Raw genomic sequence first — 26467 nt, 5'->3', positions numbered from 1 at the left:
CCCACTACTACATTCAATAAAAATCTGGAATTAAACATGTAATGAAACCATTGTCAATTGTTGTAAAAGCCCATCTGGTTCACTAATGATCTTTAGGGAAGGAAATCTGCCGTCTTTATCTGGTCTGGCCTACATGTGACTCCAGATCCACAGCAATGTGGTTGACTCTTAAATGTCCTCTGAACTGACTAATTAATTCAAGGATAATTGGGGATAGGCAATACCAAATTCCCTGAATGAAAAAATAATAAATGCTACAGGCCCTCTGGTCTCCTGCCTGTTCCAATCTGCAAGGCAATGGCAAGTCTAATCATGGTTGCCATCTGTCTTTGACCATCGCATTCCAGAGTGGGTTTCTGCCTCCAGACTGCACCCAGTGCCACTAATTGGGCATTGAGCTCACTTTTGGCGATGCAGACAGACCATTCAGCCTGTGTTGGTGTTTATACTCTACAGGAACCTCTTCCCACCTTAACTAATCTCACCTGGTCAGCATATCCTTCTGATCCTTTCTCTCTCATACATTTCTCTAGCTTCTCTTTAAATACATCTGTGTCATGAAGGCAAACAATAAACATGATGAATAACTTCACGAGAAAATCAAGTTTAATTGAAAACAAAACTCCAGGGATTGCTGAGGAAAAGGAATTGCATGAAAAATGGCTGAAAATGGCAAAACAAAAAAAACCAAGAATGTAAAATAGAGAGCTGGCCAACAGCACCTGTAGATGGAAAAGAATGAAGCTGCATTTAAACAATAACTTCATGTCCTTGGGATGTCCCAAAGCACTTTACAACTAATGAAGCATTCTGAAGTGTAGACACTGCTGTAAGACAGGGAAAGATTGGTTAATGCTTCGGGTTCTGGCGCGGCCACCACACCAGATTGTCACATCCCTTCTTAAGACATACCCGCTGTGTGTCTACGGCATTTTGCAGCTTTCACTTCAGGGAGCTACCTATTCTGAACACGAGCAAAGAAATCAGAATTTAGTTGAAATTGAATATGCAGCATTGAAAATTACACTTGGAAACATGTTCAAAACACTAAATGACTGAAGGACGTTCAATTAAATGTGTTTAAAAATACAATTTCAAACTTTGGAAAATGGTGTCGCTTCAGGTTTACTTTTTCTTTCCTGAGCTCTTAGATGCTTTAGTCATAGAGCTCATGAGCTTTCTCTCTTGTTCTGCTTGGAGAGCTGCTTCCATTGCTGCAATTTCTTGTTGCTTCAATTCTTCCTCGATAAGTTTAGTTCTGTACGCCTCTCTAAGTAGGTAGATTTTGTCCCGAGCGTCATCTAAGGCCACCTACAGTGATTAAAAACAAGGGATTGTTTTATTCATTTGTGGGACATGGGCGTCGCTGGCCGGCCAGCATTTATTGCCCATCCCTAGTTGCCTGAGGGCAATTCAGAGTCAACCACATCACTGTGGCTCTGGAGTCACATGTAGGCCAGACCAGATAAGGTGGCAGATTTCCTTCCCTAAAGGAATTAGTGAACCAGATATTTTTTCCAACAGTCAACAATGGTTTCATGGTCATCAGTAGATTCTTAATTCCAGATATTTTTTATTGAATTCAAATTCCACCAAGGCGGGATTTGAACCTGGGTCCCCAGAATATTAGCTGAGTTTCTGGAATAATAACCTAGCGATAATACCACTAGGCCATTGCCTCCCCTATCAGGGATTGTGGCATACTCATACACATACATACAACACCAAATTGGGATGTCATTAACACAGAGAAGGTCTGTGAGAAAATATAAGAAGATATTAATAAACTTGAAGATTGAGTGTTTAACTGATAAACCAATTTCATTATTGTTAAGTGTGAGGTGGTAAGTTTTGGTCAAAAGAATACGAAAGCTGCATGTTCCATGAAAAGTAAGTGTCTGATTGGGATAGAGGTGCAGAGGGATCGCGAGGTTCAGGTACATTAATCATTAGAAGAACAACGTGAATTATCAGGAATGGTAGCACAATGGCGATGTTGCTGGACTAGAAGTCAAGAAACCTGGACTAATACTCGGAGGCCAGAATTCAAATCCTACGATTGTATTTGGAGAATTTAAATTGAGCTAATTAAATCAATCAAGAATAAAAAGCAAGTACCAGAATGGCAGTCATGAAATGACCGGATTGTTGCAAAAACCCAAATGGTTCATTACTATTCTTTAAAGGAAGAAAATCTGCCATCCATACCAGGTCTGCGCTATTGCGATTCCAGATGCACAGCCAATGTGGTTGATTCTAAACCGTCCAATGGAATGATCTAGCAAGACATTCAGTTGTATCAATGTTGACAAGAATAAAATTCAACAGGCCACCTTACTCAACAAAAACAGAAAAATGCTGGAGAATCTCGGCAGATCTGACAGCATCTGCTGGAGAGAGAATAGAGGCAACATTTCAAGTTAGGATGACTCTTCGTCAGAGCTGAGAGCAAAGAAAATCAGATAAGATTTATACTGTGAGGGTGGGGGCTACGGGCTGTCTACACCCCCATTCCCCACCAGGATGCCCTCAAAGTTCTTTGCATCTTCCTCGAACAGAGTTCTGAACAATCCCCATCCATCACCACTCTCCTCCGTCTGAATGAATTTGTTCTCTCATTTAACAATTTCTCCTTTAACTCGTCTCACTTCCTCCAAATAAAAGATGCGGCTATGGGTACCCTCATTGGTCCCGGTTATGCCTGTCTCTTTATGGGGTGTGTGGAATATTCCCTGGTCCAGTCCTACTCCGGTCCCCTCCCACAACTTTCATCAGTACATCGACAACTATTTCGGTGCAGCTTCATGCTCTTGTCTGGACCTGAAAAAATCCATCAATTTCGCTTCCAATTTCCACTCCTCTGTCACCTTCATATAGTCCGTCTCTGACACTTCTGTTCCCTTCCTTGACCTCTCTGTCCCCATTTCTGGTGATAGACTGTCCATCAGTATCCATTACAAGCTCACTAACTCCGACAACTACCTTGACTACAGCTCTTCACACACCCTCCCATCCTGTAGGGACTCCATCCCATTCTCTCAGTTCTTTCACTTCCATTTCAGAGGGCTGCAGAATGCCTTCGGTCCGTCCGCAAGCAGGACCCAGGCCTTCCTGTCACTTGCCACTTCAACACACCACCCTGCTCTCCCGTCCACATGTCCGTCCTTGGCCTTTTGCAATGTTCTAGTGAATCCCAACGCAAACTGGAAGAACAGCACCTCATCTTTTGATTGGGCACTTTACAGCCTTCCGGACTTAATATTGAGTTCAACAACTTCAGAGCATGAACTCTCCCCCTCCACCTTTACACCATTTCCATAGATTTTATTTCATTTCTTCTTTTATTTCATTCATCCATTTTTGTCACTTTTTATTCTTACTTCTAATTTTCCATTCTCCAAATTCGCTCTCCATCTCACACACACACTTCCAGGGCAACTGCCACATTCCTCAGGTAGTCCCTCGACAATCTGTACCTCTGCTCTGCCATTCGCACATTCCGATCACTTAATGGACACTTTTAGCACCTTTCTCAGCCCTCATCATCACCTATTTACATTTCATTTGTCCTATTATAGCCCTCCCACCCTCACAATATAAATCTTACCTGATTTTCTTCGCTCCTAACTCTGACAAAGGGTCATCCAGACTGGAAACGTTGGCTCTATTCTCGCTCCACAGATGCTGTCAGACCTGCTGAGATTTTCCAGCATTTTTCCGTTCTGTTTCAGATTCCAGCACCCGCGTTATTTTGCCTTTATATTAGACCACTGATGCGCTTCTCAAACACGAGGCCAGATGCTCGGGAAATAAAAGGCTCTTATTTACTGTAATGAAGCAGCCAATAATTATATACACTATCCCAGACTGAAGGGGTCCCAGCCAGAGCAGGGGCTTTTATACCTCTCCCTGGAGGCGGAGCCCGACTGGGATGTACCACAACACTACAGTACAAAGGTGTAACAACCCCACCCTAACCCCAACAGCAACAAGTAGCACAACCCAACAGTAACATATGTACATCCTTGTAGTACTGGCCAGACCCTGGCTCAGTACTATCCAGTGGGAACCAACGATGGTTCACCACATTCACCCCTCCTTTGAGAGCAAAGGCCGGCGGGGTACAAAACAGAATAAAGTGTCATCAGTCTATAAGTTCAGATGGTCAGGGGGACCGCACCGTTGTTGTGACCTCCTCAATACCGGCGGTGACACCGGAGTAGGCACTTGCGGTGGCGTTCTCCCCAAGGCGGCGTCCAGCTGTTCTTCCACGGACTCACAGGCCGGTTGACCCTGAGGTGACGGTAGTCCATGGGGTCCTGACACGCCCTGCAGTGGCGACCATCTTCTGGGCTCAGGCAAGCTGTACACAGGAGTAAAAGGGTTAAGCAATGGTCCCGATGCTGCCCGCGCCGTGTCCTGGGAAGAAACAAGAGTTAAGGGGTTTGTAACAGGGGGTATGGGAGCGACAGGGGTTGCTACGTCCCCTGCTGGTGCCAGGTCTCGGATCGAGACCGTGTCCTCTCGCCCGTCAGGGTATGCCACATAGGCATACTGAGGGTTGGCGTGGAGGAGATGGACCTGTTCGACCAACGGGTCGGACTTGCGGGCCCTTACATGTCGCCGCAGGAGGACGGGTCCTGAGTACGTCAACCAAGACGGTAATGAGGTCCCCGAGGAAGACTTCCGAGGGAATGAGAACATCCTCTCGTGGGGAGTAGCATTGGTTGCCGTACACAGGAGGGAGCGAATAGAATGGAGCGCATCAGGGAGCACCTCTTGCCAACGGGAGACTGGAAGACTTTTTGACTTCAACGCCAGTAAGACAGCCTTCCAGACTGTAGCATTCTCACGTTCCACCTGTCCGTTACCCCTAGGGTTGTAGCTCGTGGTCCTACTAGAGGCAATCCCGTATGAGAGCAGGAACTGCCTCAAGTCATCGCTCATGAACGACGAGCCCCTGTCGCTATGGATGTAGCCGGGGTACCCGAACGGGGTAAAGAGATCACGGAATGCCTTGATAACCGTGGCAGCGGATGTATCAGAGCAGGGAACAACAAAAGGGAACCGAGAGTACTTGTCAATGATATTGAGGAAGTACACATTCCGATCTGTTGAGGGAAGGGGGCCCTTAAAATCGACACTCAGTCTCTCGAAGGGACGAGTGGCCTTGACTAAATGTGCCCGGTCAGGTCGGTAAAAGTGCGGTTTGCATTCCGCGCAAACCCGACAGCTTCTTGTTACTGACCTGACGTCCTCCACCGAGTAGGGCAGGTTGCGGGCTTTTATAAAGTGGTAGAGCCGAGTGACCCCAGGATGGCATAGGTCATTATGGAGAGCCTGCAAACGGTCCTCCTGTATACTGGCGCATGTTCCACGCGAGAGGGCATCCGAGGGCTCATTAAGTTTCCCTGAACGGTACATGATATCGTAGTTATAGGTGGAGAGTTCAATTCTCCACCGCAAGATCTTGTCGTTCTTGATCTTGCCCCTCTGCGTGTTGTTAAACATGAACGCCACGGACCGCTGGTCCGTGATCAGGGTGAACCGTTTTCCCGCCAAGTAATGGCGCCAGTGCCTGACGGCCTCCACAATGGCCTGGGCCTCCTTTTCCACTGCTGAATGCCAAATTTCGGGGCCTTGGAGGGTGCGGGAAAAAAATGCGACGGGCCTGCCCGCCTGGTTAAGTGTGGCGGCCAAGGCGAAATCAGATGCATCGCTCTCCACCTGAAAGGGGATGGACTCGTCAACAGCGTGCATCGTAGCTTTCGCGATGTCGGCTTTCAATTTATCGAAGGCCAATCGGGCCTCTGGCGTTAGGGGAAAAGTCGTGGACTTAATGAGCGGACGGGCTTTGTCCGCGTAATTGGGAACCCACTGCGCATAATAAGAGAAGAAGCCTAAGCATCTTCTCAGTGCTTTTGCACTAGCAGGCAAGGGAAGTTCAGAAAGGGGGCGCATACGGTCTGGATCAGGGCCAATGACCCCGTTTTCCACCACGTATCCTAGGATGGCTAAACGGCGCGTACGAAACACACACTTCTCCCTGTTGTAGGCCAAGTTCAGGCGAGATGCAGTGCGTAGGAAGTTCAGGAGATTCGTGTCGTGGTCCTGCTGGTCATGGCCGCAGATGGTGACATTATCCAGGTACGGGAAGGTAGCCCGCAGCCCGTTCTGGTCCACCATTCGGTCCATAGCACGCTGGAAGACCGAGACCCCATTGGTGACACCAAAGGGAATCCTGAGAAAGTGATACAAGCGACCATCCGCCTCAAAAGCCGTGTATTGTCGGTCCTCTGGGCGAATGGGGAGTTGGTGGTAGGCAGACTTGAGGTCTATGGTGGAGAACACCCGGTACTGCGCAATCTGATTGACCATATCAGATATGCGCGGGAGAGGATACGCATCCAGCTGCATATATCGATTAATGGTCCGACTGTAGTCAATGACCATCCGGGGTTTGTTCCCGCTCTTGACCACCACGACCTGCGCTCTCCATGGACTAGTGCTGGGTTGTATGATCCTTTCTTTGAGGAGCCGCTGAACCTCAGATCTAATGAAGATCCGATCCTCAGCGCTGTAACGCCTACTTTTAGTCGCGATGGGCTTGCAGCCTGGCACAAGATTCTGGAACAAGGAGGGTGTGGTGATCTTCAGCGTCGAGAGGCTACAGGCGGGGCGCATTGGGCAATTTTGAGGCTGCTGCTGTTTTCCCACTGCCAGTGAAGGGAGTGGCCCACCGTACTGTAGGGTTACACTCCTCAAGTGGACCATGAAGTTTAGTCCGAGGAGTATTGGCGCGCAAAGATACGGCAACACTAGGAGCTTGAAACGCTCGTAAACTGTGCCTTGCACCTTCAAAGTTACCACGCAACTCCCTAGCACGGTGACAGACCGGGACCTCGATGCCATAGAGATTGTCTGTTTGGCAGGTTGAATCTGGAGTCCACACCGCTTCACAGTGTCTGGGTGGATAAAGCTCTCTGTGCTCCCGCTGTCAAACAGACAATAAATCACGTGATCATTTACCTGGATATTCATCATAGATTTGTCAAGTCTATGAGGCTTGGCCTGGTCCAGGATGATCGACGCCACCGTTGGTTCATGAGCGCCACTGCAGGCAGCTGAAATCGATGAGGAGGACCCCTGCTGGTCGTTCGCGGTCAGTGCCGACCAACATGGCCGCTCCCATGAGTCGCACATGGGTGATGGCGCCAAACTCAGCGACCCCTGGTGGTCACACACCTCCGACTCCGTCGACCGTAATGGCGTCGTCCTGGCCTCGCACGTGGACGAACCCCTCGATGACTTCGACGACGAAGACCCGAGCTCTGAAGAATCGCAGGCCGCACTGCCGTTCCTAGGTTTAGATCGGCTCACTTTCGAATAGTGCCCTTTCTTACCGCATGCGGTGCACAACACAGCCTTAGCGGGACACCGTTGCCGAGCATGCTTCACTCCCCCACAGAAGTAGCACCGCGGGCCGCCCGGAGCTGCTGCCGTCGTCTGGCCCGAGTGTGAGCACGCCATTACGCAGCATTTCGAACCCGAGGGACGAGGAGGGATTGGCGACTGCTCCTGCCACGTTGTCTCCACATGGTCCTCTGGATATAATACTAAGCTTTTGGAGGCCGTCTCGAGCATCTCCGCTAGCTCGATTGCCTGGGTAAGGTTAAGGTTACCCTTCTCCAATAGTTTAAGTCGAATGTACGATGATCCGACTCCCGCCACAAACGCATCTCGGGCGAGGTCGTTCATGCTCTGCTCAGCCGACACAGCTTTGCAGTTACAGCCCCTGGCTAGCTGTAGGAGCTCGTTCGCATATTCCTCCATCGTTTCGCCAGACTGCCGTCGTCGAGTGGCTAGGAGGTAATGAGCGTGTATTTCATTGGGTGGTTTGATATAACGCTTCTTCAGAAGCTCGAGGGCCTTAGTATAATCGGTGGCCTCACGGATCGCGAGGTAGACAGTGTCGCTTACCCTCGCATGGAGGACCCGGAGTCTGTCATCATCTGTGGTGACCGCTGCGGAGGCTGCCAGGTAGTCTTCGAAGCACTTCAGCCAGTGGTCGAAGGTGTTAGAAGCGCCCACCGCACGTGGATCTAGTGTAAGGCGTTCCGGCTTCAGGATCTGCTCCATACTCTCTTTTTTTTTCTCTTCGACGAGAGTTTAACAACAGTAAATAAAATTGATGCGCTTCTCAAACACGAGGCCAGATGCTCAGGAAATAAAAGGCTCTTATTTACTGTAATGAAGCAGCCAATAATTATATACACTATCCCAGACTGAAGGGGTCCCGGCCCGAGCAAGGACTTTTATACCTCTCCCAGGAGGCGGAGCCTGACTGGGATGTACCACAACACTACAGTACAAAGGTGTAACAACCCCATCCTAACCCCAACAGCAACAAGTAGCACAACCCAACAGTAACATATGTACATCCTTGTAGTACTGGCCAGACCCTGGCTCTGTACTATCCAGTGGGAACCAACGATGGTTCACCACAACCACTCGACTCACCAGATATGGTAAGTGGGCACCAAGGCCCTGTCAACCCTGAAGAGTCCTCCTTACTAAAGCGGTGGACTTGTGCCAAAACTGTGAATGCTGTCATACAGACCAATCAAGCAATAGGTTGACATAGGTATAGTCACAGAATCAGACAATATTCCAGATGCCTCCATCACAATCCCTGGGTATGTGCTGTCCCATTGGCAGGACAGAACCATCAGAATGGCAGCACGGTGGTCTGCAGTTGGGAGGGAATGGCCCTTGGCATTCTTAACATTGATTCCGGACTATGAAGTCTCATGGCATCAGGGCAAACAAGGGCAAGGAAACCTGCTTATTCCCATTCAATGCCTTCCCTGTGCTGCTGAATTGGTATTCCTCATGTTCAACACCACTTGGAAGAAACACTGAGAGCAGCAGGAATGTGCTCTGGGCAGCGAACTGCAATGTCCATTACCAAGAGTGGCCGACTCCTAAAGCTCAAAGCTACCAGATTAGGCTTTTGGTAAGTTGGTGAATGAACCAACACAAGGAAGTATCCTCATTCTCACCAATTTATTGGTCTTAAATACATCTGTCCATACAATATTGGCAGGATTGGCCACCTTATAGTCTTTGTAGAAACAAAGTCCTGCCTTTGCACTGAAGACACTCTTCATCATACTGGGTGCAACAAACACCATGCTATATGGGATAGATTCAGAACAGATTTAGCAGCTCAAAACTAGACTTCCTTGAGACAGTATTAGAACTGAATTCCACTGTTATCTGCAACGTCATGGCCTGGCATATGTCTCACTCTAACATTACTATTAAGATAGACAACCAAACCTGGTTCAATGAAGAGTGAATACTAGGAGCAGTACTGGCATACCTGAAAATGAGGTGCCAATCTTGTGAAGCTACAACACAGAACTACCTGCATACCAAACAGCAGAACCTGCATGCAGTAAACTGATAGCTCAAATGAAAGCTGCGTACGTATCCTGCCACATCAAGTCATATATGGAGGTGGACAATTGAGCTGTTGACAGCAGGAGGAGGCTCTATGAACTTACCCATCCTCCACAATGGCAGAGACCAGCGTGCATGAGGCAAGGAATTCACAAACATCTTTGGTCAGAAGTGCCGAGTAGATGTTCTATCTCGGCCTCCTCCTGAGGTTCCCATCATCACACATGCCAGTCTATAGCCAATTTGATATCCCATGTGAAATCAAGAACCAAATGAATGCACTTGAGCTTTGCCAAAGGGTCATCTGGACTCAAAACATCAGCTCTTTTCTCTCCTTACAGATGCTGCCAGACCTGTTGAGATTTTCCAGCGTTTTCTCTTTTGGTTTCAGATTCCAGCATCCGCAGTAATTTGCTTTTAGAAATGAATGCACTTAATATAGGAAAGGCTATGGGCTTGATAACATCCCAACTGTGGTGCTGAAGACATATGCCCCAGAATTAAACATACTGAAAGCTAAGCTGTTTCAGTACAGCTACAATACTGACATCTACCTGAGAAAGTGGAAAGCTATCCAAGCACATAGTCCATTAAAGGAAGAACAAATACAATTGGCCAATTTTTCCCCTACAGCCTTTTAAAAAAATTCATTCATGGGATGTGACATTGCTGACAAGGTTAGAATCTTTTGCCCACCCCTAACTGCTCTTAACTAAATAGGTCATTTCAGAGGGCAGCTCAGAGTCAACCACATAGCTGTGGGTCCGGAGTCACATATAGACCAGTCTGGGAAAGGATGGCAGATTTCCTTCTCTAAAGGACATTAGTGAATCTGATGGGTTTTTACAACAATCAACATGGTCACCATAATTGATACTGGCTTTATAATTCCGAATTATAATTTATTAACTGAATATAAATTCCCCAGGTGCCCCTGCCACAGTGGAATTTGAACTCATGTCACCCAGATCATTAGTCCAAGGCCCTGGATTCCCAGTTCAGTAATATGACCATAGTAATACTGCTCTCAATCAGCAAAGTGATATAGCGCTGTCACAACAGTACTATCAAGCAGCACTTACTCATTAACAACTTCCTAAACAATATCTAGTGTGGGCTCCCTAAGATTACTTAGCTGTAGACTTTAGTCGAAATATGGATAAATGAGTTGAATTCCAGCTGTGAGATGAGAATGATGGGGAGACAACATTTGACCCAACTGTGGCATCGGGTTTGCCCAACAAAATTGAAGTGAATAGGAATCAGGGATCATATGACACCAAGGTGCCCATCTTCAGTGGTGAACAGGGAGGTCCAGACACACCTCACAATGGCGGTCAAGCTGGCTGTTATCTCTGGGGCTCCCTCTCACAGTGCTCCTCCGGCTCTCTTCCAGTCACCATCCTCAGAGTCCTTAATGGCTGAAGAGTGCCCAGCTATGTTGCTAGGTACACCCTCCCAAGCTGAGGCCCCACCAGCCAGACAGCCAAGGTAATCTACGCCAACCAGACACCAGTGGGGGGGGGGGAGGGGGGCACCTCGACATAGGACCCGCAAATGTAAGCTTAGAAGACAGTTTTCACTGGAGGCTTATTTTTTTCATATCACAAGTGTTTACAACTGTTCCAATTAGATGTTTTGCTTTGTTTCACATTAATGTAAAAATAATAAATTGCTACTTTTTCCACAAGGCATGAGGGTCCTGTGTATTTGATTGGTGTTTGCCTCACCAATGGCCGATGAGAGATGTTAGGGGCATCAAACTTTATTGCTAAGGCTGTGATGCCACATTGGTCTCCAGGCATTGTTGTTTGTGAGATGTTTGGAATGGAAGTGGTGCCCGTGGACTCAAATAGAAGGCAAGCCTTGCCAGCCTAGCTGAAAAAAAGCTGAATCAAGGGCTCCTTGGTGTCCCTGCTTCCTTAAAGGTTCCTAGTTTTAGACGCTTCATCCTCACCATCTGCCTGGCTGGTCTCTGCACCAGAGCCTTCATCAGATTCCTCCTCTGAGGCAGGTGCACCAGTGCTGTATGCGCTGTGAAGGCGATTTTGAGCCTGTGTTTGTCGCCAGCATAAATGGCGACACAGGCCCAAAATCTTACAAGAGTCGGGAAACGAGATTCTCACCAACGATTTTTCTGCTTCCTCTCTGGTGATGTAATGAGGTTCCTGCCCTTTGCCTCGGATACATTGAGATCTTATTATTAAAGGGCTTCCTAGCCACATGATGCGCCCCCCCCTTCCCCCCCCCACCTGGCTAAATATTTATACCTTGCTGACGGTGATATTGTGTCAGCAAGATTTATCACAGTTATACAAGAACGGGAATTAGTCGAGGGGAACCCCCTGGTGCCAACCAGGCAGTGCCAACCTGTGCTACAGGTGGGCCCTCTGGGGAGCCCCATGATGTGGGGTGGGGGTTTCCGCTTATGTTTATTTTTGGGTGGAGAGGGCTGAAGATTGCGAGGGGGGGGGGGGCGGTGGTGGGAAAGAGTGCCCTGTTACTGCCACGATGTTAGTGGGGGTGTTGCAGGGGAGAGTTCCCCCGATTCTTCTGCGGTAGTGAAGGGCTGCCCCAGTGCTTTGTAGGAAGGGGTCCTCCACGTTTGTGGGAAGCTGAGGGGAAGTTTCTTTTAGCGCAGATGGGGGTGCCCTTTAAAGAAGGCGCCTTGATCTCTGTGGTGCCGGCTTTGCCGGATTTATCAGGCCCTGCCCCATCAGATTTTCTATGCGCCAAGTGCCAGAAAATCTGGCTGAAAGCTCGGCTGTGTTTCTGGAGAGATACACTCTGGTTTTTTTCAGTCAAAGCTTGACACCCAGACAAATTATAGTAAAATTCTGCCCTGTGTGATACAGGAGTAAAGTTAGTTCTAAGCATATCGCGATCAGATAACTTCCGTGGACCAAATGGGTTCCTGGGACGGTTGAGCAAATCACTTGCTGAGTGATGGCAGTTATCTTTATCAACCCTGATATAAAAAGAAAATAGAATCACTGGAGAAAGATTTAAAAAGATAACATGAGAACTGAGAGATTATAACTATGACGAAAGTCTGAACAGCTTGGGTCTCTTTTCTGGAGAAAATAGAAGGATGAAGGATAACCTATTTATTTATTTTATTAGTGTCACAAATAGGCTTACATTAACACTGCAATGAAGTAACTGAGAAAACACTCAAGTCGCCACACTCTGGCGCCTGTTCGAGTACGCCGAGTTCTTTAAAATTATGAAAAGATTTGTTTGGGCAAAGGTAGAGAGGATGTTTCCACTCGTAGGAGTGTCCAAAGCTAGGACATTGTAGCTACTAATAAATATAATAAAGAGAAATGTCTTTACTCAAGGAGTGGTTAAAACATGGATTATTTGCTGCCACATAGAGTGGTTGAGACAAATAACATAGGTACATAAGTACACAAGGAAGAAAGAAATAGATGGATAAGCTGAAACAGTTAAGATAAAAATATGGTGGAAGGAGGCTGGTGTGGAGCTTATTTGTGTTGGGCACAATGGCTGTTTTTGTGCCGTAGATTCTATGCAAAACGTTCCCCGAGTTGTATGACTTTTTAACTCTGGCTCAAAATGAAAATCAGAGGAATGATGGGCCCTATTTCCAAAATCGATCTGGACAGAGAAGAAACAAGGCAAACATTTGGGACAGCTATATTCTTCGTGCTTCAACTGCTACACCAGTGGAAGTCTGGTGTAAAAACAGTTCACACCAAAGTTATGATGTGGTAAGGGCGAAACCCTGAGGAAATCGCTGCCGCTGATAATATTTTTAAAGCAAAACCTTGAGATGGAATTTAACAAATTAATGTAATGCTATAATGTTGGAGTTGGAGAATGGGGAAAAAGAAAGAGGAACAAATGAAAGAAAAAAAGAGACCAGGATTTTCCAGTCCCACCAGTTGTGGGAATCATCGTGAACGGGATGGGAAATTGACTTTGGGTGGGAATTACCGGTCCTGTAATCCCACCGTGAGAAAGAACTTGCATTTGTCAATTTCTTCCTTTACCTCAGGACATCCCAAAGTGCTTTACAGTGAGTGAAACACTTTTGAAGTATAGTCGCAATTTCGGAAAAGTGGTGAGAAAGTAGAACATAAATAAAGGGCTAACTCTGAAAATATGAGTTAGTAAGGCTTGACAGGGGTTAGAGAGGATAGCATGACTCGAATAAAATGAAGGCATGCAAAGAATGGAATGCTCAGGGGAAAAAAAAGCTACAAGCACATAAGTAATTTAGTTATGGGTGTAATTGTATTCTGGTAAAGACCTATTGGGTAAACAAGGTAGGAAATCCATTGTATTGAGGAATGTGATTAGATCTGTACAGAATTGAATATACTCGACTGATTAGGCCTGTATAAAAGACGGTTGATGTGATTAGATCTGTACAGATGTATAAAAGACGGCTGTAATAGGACAACTTTGAGCAGATCATTCTGATCACTCTCAATGGCCATTGGAAGTGCAAAATAAAGTAATATTGTGTAGATTTGCACAATAAAAATTTTCTTTCACAGTTGTAGCAAGTTTGTGTGTAGTATGGTCCCACAAACCACAATGAAGTTAATGATCAATATCTTGTTTTCTTAATTTTAGTCGAGGGATAAATATTTGCAAAGACAACAAGAACTTACAATATTTTGCAGGATCTTGTGCAACCACCTGGGAGGGCAGATAGAGTCTCATCAGCAACATGGCTCTTTCAGTGATGTAGCATTCCCTCAGTATTACAGTGGTTGTCAGCCTAAATCCTGTGCATAACCTAAATCTGAAAGCGACTGGAATTTCTTTGGAGCACATGCTGCAACAAGACATTCATTTTCCAGTTTATCAAAGGAGCTCTCTCTGCAAGGAATATTTCTGGGAACAAGTGACCTTACCTGCAAATCCTCATACATTTTCAGCTGCTGTGCTTTCAGCTGACAGCGAGTCTGTCTTTCTACCTCTCGCTTTTGGAGAACCGCCTCTCGTATTTGGCGGAACCTGTGAATTTCTTCCGCCTTGCTCTTCCCCTGTTCTTCAATAACAGTTTCGTCCACAAGAATTGGTATAGGTCGAGTCGTCCTGTTGAGAAAAAACCAGCTCAAACTAGCACATCTCTGAGCATTAACGACTTGAATGGGGATGAGAAAAATATCAGCCATGATTGAATAGTGGAGCAGACTCGATGGGCCAAGTGGCCTAATTCTGCTCCTATGTCTTATGGTCTAATTCTTATTTATCACAGAATCGCAGAGTTTATGGACTGAGAAATTCCCAGGTTGGACACACTGGAAAGAAATTTGTTTGTGTAGCTTCACTTCTAGCAGTCTTTTGCACACTATGGGGGGGGGGGGGGGGGGGGGGGGATTTTCCCGTCCTGCCCACTACGGGAATCATAGGTTTTGGGTAAGCATGGTTGGGGTGGGTGGGTGAGGGGTACAGACAATGCCACCGGCTGCTACCTGCACAGGTTTCTTCGCCCACATGGGGTACACAGATAGCAGCCAGTGATGTTGTCCATCTCTGGGGAATGGATGCAAATCAACGCTGGTATTCAATCAAATTTTCCAAAGGATCATTTAGAACTGAAATGTTAACTCTGTTTCTTGCCACAGATGCTGCCAGAGCCGCTGAATTTTTTGTTATTTAATATAGATATGAAATTACATAAAGATATATGAGGACAGGTGACCAAACGTTTGTTCAAAGAAGTAGGTTTTAAGGAGTGTCTTAAAGGAAAAGAGAGTTGAAGAGGCTAAGAGGGTTTAGAAGAGAATTTCAGAGTTTTTGGTCTTGATAGCTAAAGGCACTTCTTCCAAAGTACACTGATAAAAATCTGGGATACATGGGGGTCACGTGATGTGAGCTTGGGATTGGCTGCATTTTCGTGAGCTCTGGCACTACTCACCTTTTAATCCTTTCTTTTATCCTGATGCATAACCTCTAATTAGTTGATTCTGATATATATATATATATATATTCTGTGAAATGTTTGTGGAAATTCCTAGTTAACTTTTTTGACTGCAGGTCAAAGAAATCCTTGTTTGTATGATGTGGTTGGAGCTGACTTGAGCGACAGAAGCCCAAGTCAGGGCAATGGGAAGCTCATTAAGGGACTTGTTAGCATTTTCTTGGAGGTTCATGAGCGGCAGAGTGAAGGCAGACACACAATGAGGAGCCAGTCCTGGCTGCTTTTAGGAATTACCCGGAACCCATAAAAGAGTGAAGAGTGTCATTGGTGCCGATTGTAGGCACAAAGTGCTTGGGAAGTACAAAGGGGTCACCATCCTCCTGGCATTGTGGTGACTTAAGAGAAGGAGCATGGCTGCCAAGAAAGATTGTTGGAGATCACCTACTCACAGGAAGGCTGCACGACTCTCAGATTTTGGGTCCAGTGGTGGTGAGGAGCAACACCCTCCACAGGAAGGGCAGACCCCAGGCATCAGGAGGGCAAGGGAGAGAGATGACAAGCAGGCAAGACATGAAGGCCAAATGCTCAGCGTAGGATCTACTGGCTAAGATGCAGCTATCTGGGGAACAGTGGTAGAGGAGAAAGTGACTCTCCAAGTGGATAGTCATGGATATTTGTGCCCTTGTCATAGAACCCTCACACCTCACAGCACTGGTAATTAAACTCTGTCAGTAGCTGTCAAAGTAACTGTGGTCTTGATAACTCTGGCTCCTTTCGTAAACAACAGCATGCCACAGGGCACTGGTGCCCTATTTTTTAGAGACGCACAGTATATTCAATTCCAGACAGGTGGGGCCTTGCGGGCACTGAGGGCAGTGGGTTTCACCACCATCTCTGGATTCATAGAGTCATAGAGGTTTACAGCATGGAAACTGACCCTTTGGCCCAACTTGTCCATGCCACCCTTTCTTTTTTAAAACCCATAAGCTAATCTCAATTGCCCGCATTTGGCTCATATCCCAGCGTACCCATGTAACTATCTAAATGCCTTTTAAAAGACAAAATTGTACCCGCCTCTACTCCTACCTCTGGCAGCTTGTTCCAGACACTCACCACCCTCTGTGTGAAAAAATTGTCCCTCTGGACACTTTTGTATCTCTCCCCTCTCACCTTAAACCTATGCCCTCTAGTTTTAGACTCCTCTACCTTTGGGAAAATATATTGACTATCTAGCTGATCTGTGCCCCTCATCTTTTTATAGATCTCTATAAGATCACCCCTCAGCCTCCTACGCTCAAGAGAAAAAAGTCCCAGTCTATTCAGCCTCTCCTTATAACTCAAACCATCAAGTCCCGGTAGCATCCTAGTAAATCTTTTCTGCACTCTTTCTAATTTAATAATATCCTTTCTATAATAGGGTGACCAGAATTGGACACAGTATCCCAAGTGTGGCCTTGTCAATGTCTTGTACAACTTCAACTAGACATTTCAACTCCTGTATTCAATGTTCTGACTGATGAAACCAAGCATGCCGAATGCCTTCTTCGCCACTCTGTCCACTTGTGACTCCACTTTCAAGGAGCTATGAACATGTACCTCTAGATCCCTTTGTTCTGTAACTCTCCCCAATGCCCCACCATTAACTGAGTAAGTCCTGCCCTGGTTCAATCTACAAAAATGCATCACCTTGCATTTGTCTAAATTAAACTCCATCTGCCATTCGTCAGCCCACTGGCCCAATTGGTCAAGATCCTGGTGCAATTGGAGATAACTTTCTTTACTGTCCACTATGCCACCAATCTTAGTGTCATCTGCAAACTTACTAATCATGCCTTCTATACTCTCATCCAAATCATTAATATAAATGACAAATAACAGTGGACCCAGCACTGATCGCTGAGGCACACCGCTGGTCCCAGGCCTCCAGTTTGAAAAACAACCCTCTACAACCATCCTCTGGCTTCTGTCAAGAAGCCAATTTTGTATCCATTTAGATACCTCACCCTGGATCCCGTGAGATTTAACCTTATGCAACAACCTACCATGCGGTACCTTGTCAAAGGCCTTGCTAAAGTCCATGTAGACAACATCAACTGCATTGCCCTCATCTATCTTCTTGGTTACCCCTTCAAAAAACTCAATCAAATTTGTGAGATATGATTTTCCACTCACAAAGCCATGCTGACTGTCCCTAATCAGTACTTGCGTCTCTAAATGCCTGTAGATCCTGTCTCCCAAAATACCTTCCAACAATTTACCCACCACAGATGTGAGACTCACTGGCCTGTAGTTCCCAGGCTTTTCCCTTCAGCCCTTTTTAAACAAAGGCACAACATTTGCACTCTCCAATCTTCAGGCATCTCACCGTGACTATCAATGATTCAAATATCTCAGCTAGAGGACCTGCAATTTCCTCCCTAGCCTCCCACAATGTCCTGGGATGCACTTCATCAGGTCCTGGGGATTTATCTACCTTGATGTGCTTTAAGACTTCCAGGACCTCCTTCTCTGTAATATGTACACTCCTCAAGACATCATTATTTATTTCCCCAAGTTCCCTAACATCCATGCTTTTCTCAACAGTAAATACTGATGAGAAATATTCATTTAGAATCTCACCCATCTCTTGTGGATCCGCACATAGATGACCTTGTTGATCCTTAAGAGGCCCTACTCTCTCGCTTGCTACTCTTTTGTCCTTTATGTATTTGTAGAAACTCTTTGGATTCTCCTTTGCCTTATCTGCCAAAACAATCTCGTGTCCCCTTTTTGTCCTCCTGATTTCTCTCTTAATTCTACTCCTACACCCCCTATACTCTTCAAAAGATTCACTTGATCCCAGCTGCCTATGCATGTCATGTGCCTCTTTTTTCTTCTTGACCAGGGCCTCAATATCTTGAGTCATCCAGGGTTCCCTACTTCTGCCTGCCTTGCCCTTCACTCTAAGAGGAATGTGTTTATCCTGAACCCTTAAGATTCAGGGCATCTCAGCTGCACCTTTGTGGTTATTAAGGCGATCAGTAACTGGCCATTTAGATCCATCAACAGGAAGAACTTCCACTCTCTCTGTGTTCCACTCCTCTATGACCACAATAAGAGCTTCCTCATTGTGTGCACTTGCTTTCCTAGCAGCTGCCATGACTCATAACAACACAAAGACTCCTTCATCCTCCCACAGTCCATTGACTCTGGGATAGGTGATGGATGGGAATGGTCCTTGACAGCTCTGTCCATTTTTATTCCTGCTAAAAATAAAATTGGGATTCAGAAGAATTGAATAATGTGATATCTAGTGTCAACAGAAAATTGGTTTCAGTAGGAGGCAAGGGATGAAGAAGAACAAAAGAGGATTACCCTTACCAAGGACATGATTGCTATATCAGGAATAAAACATGTCACTGAAGACAGTCTGAGAACTAGTGAGTGCTTAAAAATATTGGCTATCCATTATTACGAGAAAAAAGAAATTACACTTTCATTGCATCTTTCGCCCCTCAGAAGGGGTTTGGTAGCTTTAGGTTGTAGCAAACAAAAAGGTGCATCCTGCTATTCTTCAGCCTCAAAAGATCTCACACCCCATCCCTCAGTCAGATTAGCTGAGTATGGCTCAAGTGCTGGTCACTGGATTAATGGGCCCCTGGGGACATGATGTGCCATCCCAGTCATTTGAATGACCACATCCCCCCAATTTGGGATGCGAGTCGGTATCCTCAGCTCTAGATTGGGCGCTGTTCCTCTCACTGCATTTGCACTGGCAAAGCAAACCTCTGGAATTTTCAGAGCCTGATATTTACCAGTACTAGGGGAGGGAAATTTAATTCAGTTGCATTGGCAAAATGAGGCTGAAAATTCACTGTCGCCTGTTTTGAGCTACCGGCCAAGATCAATTTCACTATTCTCCTCCAGCCGTGTAATTAATTATATTCAATACGGCACAGCTACAGAATATTGGATACTGTAGCTGAAACACAGTTACCTTGAAATGACTGGCTACACATTTGCATCTAAATACCTTACATAACGGGTCCATTTCTTATCTTCAGCTAAATGATCTTGTGGCATTTTGGCAACATCTGAGGATTGATTTTCTTCAACATCCTGAGAAATATCTACACACAGAGAACAAACAGGACCAAGTTAACAATTCACCAACTTTCAAAGTAGAAGCCTCTTCTGAGCTGACAGTAAAAAACTGTGCGCGCTGTCTGAATTTCTCACATGCTTAAATGTTCAGCAACTGTGATCAGAAAAGACAGGTTAATGTTTTGAGTTTGCTACGCTTCACCGAAAATATTTAAATAGGTTAATTGCCTCTTCAAACAAGTATGCTGAACATTTGGAAAGTAACATGTCCCAATAGTATTTCCAATCTGAACTCAACAGGGTTATTAATCGTAAAAACTCCTGTTTTTTGTTACAGCTCAATGAACCACATTTAACGAAATCGTGTACTCATCACAAAGAGTGCCGTATGGACTCACCCTGCAGGCAGAGCTAACAAATACCATAACAATGTGAGAAAATAGAATTCATGTAAAAGTTTGCTGGTTTAATGTTAAAAATAGAAGTCAGAATAAAAAGTTCCCCGAATGGTGCACCATTCCTATAAGCAGCAAATGACTGCTTACTGTGGGAAACACAGTCACCAAAAGTTAATACAGAGACAAATAGAAATTATATTAGTGGGTAAATATTTTGCAATATGTCAATGAATGTTCTATGGGATTAATCACAGCAAGATGGATGAAAATATAATTTACAGTGGCAGGAATGTTATGCTGTGTAATATATAATGTGTTATCTTTCTGATGAAGACCTGCTGTGTTCAACCTGGCCTATTTCTTTTATTGCTGTGATTAACAAGATCATGGGGCCAATTAGAGGTTAACTGCTGTTGAAAGTTTGTACACTGATAGGAACTTATATATTCCTGGCTCCAGGTCAGAAGAAACCAGGGTGTCATGCATTGCTTTTCCCTTTTGTACTTCTGATACTTTGTCATTTTAAGTATCAAGTATTCAAAATAATGTACATAATTTAATGAATGATTTGCCCCTCAACTCTTGCAGTATCGGTCTTTCAAAACTGTCAGTTGCCCAAAAGACCATTGTCTCTGTGTCAATCAGTGGTTGTAAGGAAATTGGCCTTTTGAATAACACAGGTCTCGACCTGTGCCAAGATCCAGTCATGACACTCTAGGATGCCAGCTTCATGCAGGCACACAGTATGTACTGGGCAACTGGAGTGGAACTGGCAGGAGTTTGGAAAGGCAATGTCATCCTAATAATTTTGGTTCACTTACTGGTGCCTGCAAAGAAAGACAGACACAAGAACTGTCCACATCCCACTTCTAGTGGAATTTATTTTTATTGTTTCTTTTCTTAATAATATGTAGTTTTTGCTACAAAACCAGATTCGGACTCAGCGATTCCATGCTCTTGCCTGACTGAAATCTCCTCTCCCCTTAATCTCTCAGCAATGCCAGAGTTCAATTAGTTATAATGAGTGGAAAAGTGTTTCAGAGGAAAGTTCTGTATTTCTGGTTTCCCATAATGTCAACATGATACTGGGCATATTTCCTTATTTTATTTCGTGAAGTCATTGAACCCTGAGATGTGCTTTTGAATGGACATTTCCCAACTCAGCTCTGTTTCTTACAATCTGTTTCAGCGGAGAACTTCTTGTCCGTTCACCTGGAGCTGAGTAGCATCTAGTTTTTGGATGCTGCAAAAGGTAATTTCAAATGCAAATGCAAGGTTGGCATTTCTATATAGGGGATGGAATAGAAAAGAGTAGATGTTATATTATAGTTGTCTGAAGCACTAGATGACATTGCCTGCCCAAAATCCTGCCAGTCCCACTCCAGTTACCCAGTACATACTGTGTGCCTGCATGAAGTTTGCATCCCAGAGTGTCATGACTGGATCTTGGCACAGGTTGAGACCTGTGTTATTCAAAAGGCCAATTTCCTTACAACCACTGATTGCCACAGAGACAATGGTCTTTTGGAAATTGACAGTTTTGAAAGAATGTTATTGCAAGAGTTGAGGGGTGAATCATTTATTAAATGATGTATACTATTTTAAGTACTTGATACATAAAATGACCAGGTATCAGAAGTACAAAAGGGAAAAGCAATGAGTACTACATTCAATTCTGCATTGTACCATAGGGAGGGACATATTGGCCTTGGTGGGGGTGTGTTGCAGATTCACCAAAATGATATCTGGCTTGAAGAGTTAAATTATGAGGACAGGTTACATGGACATCATTCCATAGAATATAGATGATTTAGCGGTGATCTAATTGAGTGTTTAAGATGGCTAGAGGAGTTGATTTGGTAGATAGAGGGGAAACTGTTCTGGTGAAGAAGTACAGAACAAATAATCATAACCTTAAAATTAGAATGCAGCTGTAATGAGGGTGATGTCAGGAAGCACTTCTTCATGCAACAGGGAGTGGAAATCTGGAACAAACTCCTCCAAAAGCTGTTCAGACCTTGTCAGTTGAAAATGTCAAAACAAGGATTATAGAAATAAAAACAGAAAATGCTGGAAAAACTCAGCAGGTCTGACAGCATCTGAGGAGAGACAACTAGAGTTACCGTTTGAAGAGTCATACTGAACTCGAAACACTAACTCTGTTCTTTCCCCACAGATGCTGCCAGACCTGTTGAGTATATCCAGCATTTTCTGTGTTTATTTCAGATCTTCAAGGTTCCCAGTATTTTGCCTTTAGTTTAGGGATTTATAGAATTCTGTTCGGTAGGAGCATTAGGATTTACATAACAAAGACAGGCAAAAGGAGGTAAAATACAGACCAACCACCACTTAATTGATTGATGGAAAAGGTTTGAGGGGCTCAATGGGTTAAACCTGTTTCTAATCTCATGTGGTCTAAGCAGTACCTGTGAGTTGTATCTCCTGTGTAGCTGCATCACCAAGCTCGCCTTCAGAAGTAACCTCGCTGATATTTTCGTCTTCCTTCCCACTCAGGAATGCACTGTCTATTGCTTTGTAATTCATGACATGTAGACGAAGTTGTAAGGCCTGGGAGACAATGGGCACAAAAACATTTTGACAGAGTTTATTACAAATTGCATTTTCATTCACTCATTTCTGAGGAGCAGAAACAAAATGAAAGTACAGATGGAAGATTTCTTCATGTGCAATACATGCAGAAAAATTAAGAACGCATAGAATTAAATAAGAAAGCTCAGGATCCAGATTTACGAGAATTGGCAAAGAAGTGAAGAGAGGGTGAATAGGTTTTCTTTCATGCAGCAGATTATTACGATCTGGAATGAACTGCCTGAAAGAGTATTGGAAGCAGAGTTAATAGTAACTTTCAAGAGGCAATTGAATGTACACTGGAAAGGAAAACTAGTAGGACTATGGGGAAAAATGGTGGATTGGGATTAATTGGATTACTCTCCCAAAGAGAATGGTCTCCTATGCTGTAAAACTGCAGGCTGGAAATCAGCAGGTAAGTCACTCAGTCGCTTTTAACTGTACATCAGCAATCCCACTCCTAGCATCCAGTTTCTCCTGAGCTGATTGGGTGAAAATACACTTTAGCATCTCCAGCATTCCCTTAGTACAGCATTAAACTATTTACCTATGTTAAATGAGTATTGTAAGTCACAAAGTGGACTCAGAACCATTGAACTAGAGGCAAAAAGGCCATCCAAGCAGCAGTCAAGAGGGTTAAGTCCAAAGCTTACTTAATATAGTGAAGGCTTTACAAATGCATCTCCTTTAACCTGAACATGACTTACTGCGAATTTGGCAAATAAATCTGTGCAGACAAAAACCTTCTGTAAAAACTAGATGTTACTGCCTGAGATGAGAGTCTGCATTTTTATGGATTTAATCCTTAGTGAAATTTTGAATAATTAATGAACTTTGCTGTGGTTCTTAGTCAAAGAACCATTACTGTCCCTCCAGTGCCCAACAAATCAGGGAGAGCGGGTTGGGTGCTGAGCCCAAACAAATAATGAAGGATCTCTACTTAAAAATATCCCAGGCAGGGCTTACAATGGCATTACTGAGTGAAACATTGAATATACCAGTAGGAAGGAGGAAGCTGCTGCAGTGTGAGGCAAGACCTGGGAAGGCTGCCCTTGAGTTCTCAGACTGGTCTCTGGATGTCAGCTTTTATAGTGTTGCTATCAACATGGGGGGCAGCACGGTGGCACAGTGGTTAGCACTGCTGCCTCACAGTGTCAGAGATCTGGGTTCAATTCCTGGCTTGGGTCACTGGCTGTGCGGAGTCTGCGCGTTCTCCCCGTGTCTGCGTGGGTTTCCTCTGGGTCTGCTTTCCTCCCATGGTCCAAAAGATATGCTGGCTGGGTGCATTGGCCATGCTAAATTCTCCCTCAGTCTACCTGAACAGGCGCCAGAGTGTGGCAACTAGGGGATTTTCACAGTAGCTTAATTGCAATGTTAATGTAAGCCTACTTGTGATACTAATAAATATCAGACCAGTTGTAGCCAACATCGAGTTCCTCTGGGCATTCACCTTCTGGAGAGATTAAACAACGTGGAACCCATGCACTGTTAGGAAAATCTAGAATGCAGCATTGATAAAGGACTTAATTGCCTTTTTAATTGGTAAAATTGGTTTCCTGACTGATACAAGGGGGAACCCACTGGTCTGGGAACCTGCCACAGCGCAAGCGAGAAGAAGGCGGGCTGATGTTAGGATCCCAACTCAATGTGCCTCTCCTTGCTTAGGAAAATTACATCCGTGAAATCAGATAGAGAATTAGACTTGTGGATTCAGTGGGTGTTGAGTAACATATCTACCGTGCTCCAATTGGAACTGGACCTATATCATCAAAGATCAATTTTGTGATCTGGGTTCTATTCCATTACCTTTGATCATGATCAACACATTGTCAGCCTCCACAGGCAGGTCTCTGCTTTCTATCAACTAAGGGTTAATTTATTTCCATGATGTGATCAAGATAACAAAGTTAACAAATCACTCTCATTATGCTGGGATTTAACCCCCCTCACTCCTATATCACGGGATGCCTTCTGTGCAGTTCTGCCTTTTTACCTTGGCAAAACAAAAACATCTGATGGATCATATATTTCAGGCTAAACTACCTGGTTGTATTGACGTTTAGAGAGAAAAAAAATACAGCAGATAAAAATGAACAGCCTGAAATTTGAATTCATTTTTGAAACCAACATGACAAAACCATTTGAATGCTTAGAGTCTAATTGAGTCTATTTGACCTCCCTGTGTGGTGCAAACCTTTTCTCCACATAATTCTATCTCACTATTGTGAAGTAAAAGAAATATATTTATTTATATAGCATCTTTCATGACTTCATGGTGTTTCAAAGCGTTTTGCAGCCAATTGAGTAGTCTTGACGTGTAACATAGAAAGTGCAGCAGCCAACCAGTGCACAGAAGGACTCACAATCATTTTTAAAGTTGCAAAAATTCCAAAGGGAGGGACTTCGCAGGAAAATTATCAAAAAAATTGACACCAAGTCATATAAGAAGGTATTATGACAGGTGACAAAAAGATTGGTGAGAGAGGTATGGCGGCACGGTGGCACAGTGGTTAGCACTGCTGCCTCACAGCACCAGGGACCAGGGTTCGATTCCTGGCTTGGGTGACTGTGCGGAGTCTGCACGAGTCTCCCCGTGTCTGCGTGGGTTTCCTCTGGGTGCTCCGGTTTTCTCCTACAGTCTTAAAGACGTGCTGGTTAGGTGCATCGGACAGGCGCCAGAGTGTGGTGCCTAGGGGATTTTCACAGTATCATTGCAATGTTAATATAAGCCTAATTGTGACAATAATAAAATAAAACTCAAACTCAGTAGATTTTAACGATCCTTTAAAGGATGAGAGAGAAATGAAGAGGGAAAGGTTGAGGAAAGGGACTTCAGAGTTTAGGATCTAGGCAAATGAATGTGCAGCCACTAATAGTGGAGAGGTGAAAATCACACATCCACAAGAGGCCGGAATTAGCATGAGTGATCTCAAAGAGCTATAGGGCTGGGGGAGGTTACAGAGATTGGGACAGGTGAGGTAATAAAGGAATTGGAAAACATGGAAAACCATTTTAAAATTGACGAGTTACTGGGTCAGGAGCCAATGTAGATCAGCAGGAACAAGGACAATGGGTGAACAGGACATGGTGTGAGTTGGAACATGGATAGCGGAGGTTTGGATGAACTCAAATTTATATTGGGTGCAGGATAGGAGATGGGCCAGGATATACTAGAATGAAAGGAGGAACATATTCTTTAAATTTTAATGTCCATTCTAGACAACAACTTCAAGAGAAGGGAAAATGTTTCAGAAACAGCAGGTATACATCCATTTATAAGTTCCAGTTCATTTGGTTGGCTACAGTTTTATATAAACAGATATAATGCAGAGATGTGATTGCTCTGCCACTTGTATAATTTTAAAGATTTTTTTCCTCATAGTGGATGCTTTTTTGGGTACCTATGTAATAAACGTTTAGAATGGGAATTAGGTTAATTGACCCCAATTACTTAATTCTTTTGCCATATCTTGGAAGACAATAATCAGAGGCAAGTGAGGGTGCAGTGCTTTGCTAGAACACTGGGTGGGATTTTTCTCCTCTCCGTGGCTTGTTTCGCGGTGGTGGGAGGCAGCATGCTGCTCACTGGTGGCAGGATCTTATGGTCCTTCCATTGTCAATGGGGTTTCCTGTTGAACACACACCTCACCACTGGGAAACCCGCAGTGGGGATGCGCCATTGGCAGGACCATATGATCTCGCTGGCGTGAACGACTGCAAGATTTTGGCAACTATGTACTGTTGTACATACTTTACAATACCTCTTTCAATTGCCTTTGGACAAAACCAGTTGTCTCTTATCCAACATCTGAATACGCATTCCTTCTACATTCTTTGTACAGCGGCTGTCTTCATGGAACTAAATTTCACCCAGAACCTCACTATAGAGATAGCTATCAAGGTAAACCTACCAACCTGAACTTTAATTTCAAAGCTCTTAGACTCCACCTCCAAGATTGCAGAGCCATGGAATGGTCCATGGTTATAGATAGCAAATAGACTATCTTAACTAATCTATACTACTGGGGTA

General features: G+C 44.7%; 1 protein-coding gene across 1 annotated transcript in view; it reads right to left on the bottom strand.

Annotated features, from left to right (window-relative positions):
* Positions 1–1016: 1016 nt before the first annotated feature.
* adgb (androglobin) overlaps positions 1017–26467 on the bottom strand; it is a 287462-nt gene continuing 262011 nt past the window's right edge. Inside the window, exons 34-39 of the mRNA XM_078230490.1 lie at positions 22303–22416; positions 22007–22022; positions 18046–18065; positions 15662–15762; positions 14355–14538; positions 1017–1311 (exon numbers count right to left, since the gene is read on the bottom strand). Coding sequence (XP_078086616.1) covers positions 1126–1311; positions 14355–14538; positions 15662–15762; positions 18046–18065; positions 22007–22022; positions 22303–22416 — 621 coding nt within the window. The 3' untranslated portion in view covers positions 1017–1125. The remainder of the gene's footprint in view (positions 1312–14354; positions 14539–15661; positions 15763–18045; positions 18066–22006; positions 22023–22302; positions 22417–26467) is intronic.

Source organism: Mustelus asterias, chromosome 15 (genome assembly GCF_964213995.1).
Source record: "Mustelus asterias chromosome 15, sMusAst1.hap1.1, whole genome shotgun sequence".
Classification (NCBI taxonomy): Eukaryota; Metazoa; Chordata; class Chondrichthyes; order Carcharhiniformes; family Triakidae; genus Mustelus; species Mustelus asterias.
The sequence above is the reverse complement of the archived record's forward strand: the minus strand, read 5'-3'. Positions and strand labels throughout refer to the sequence as shown.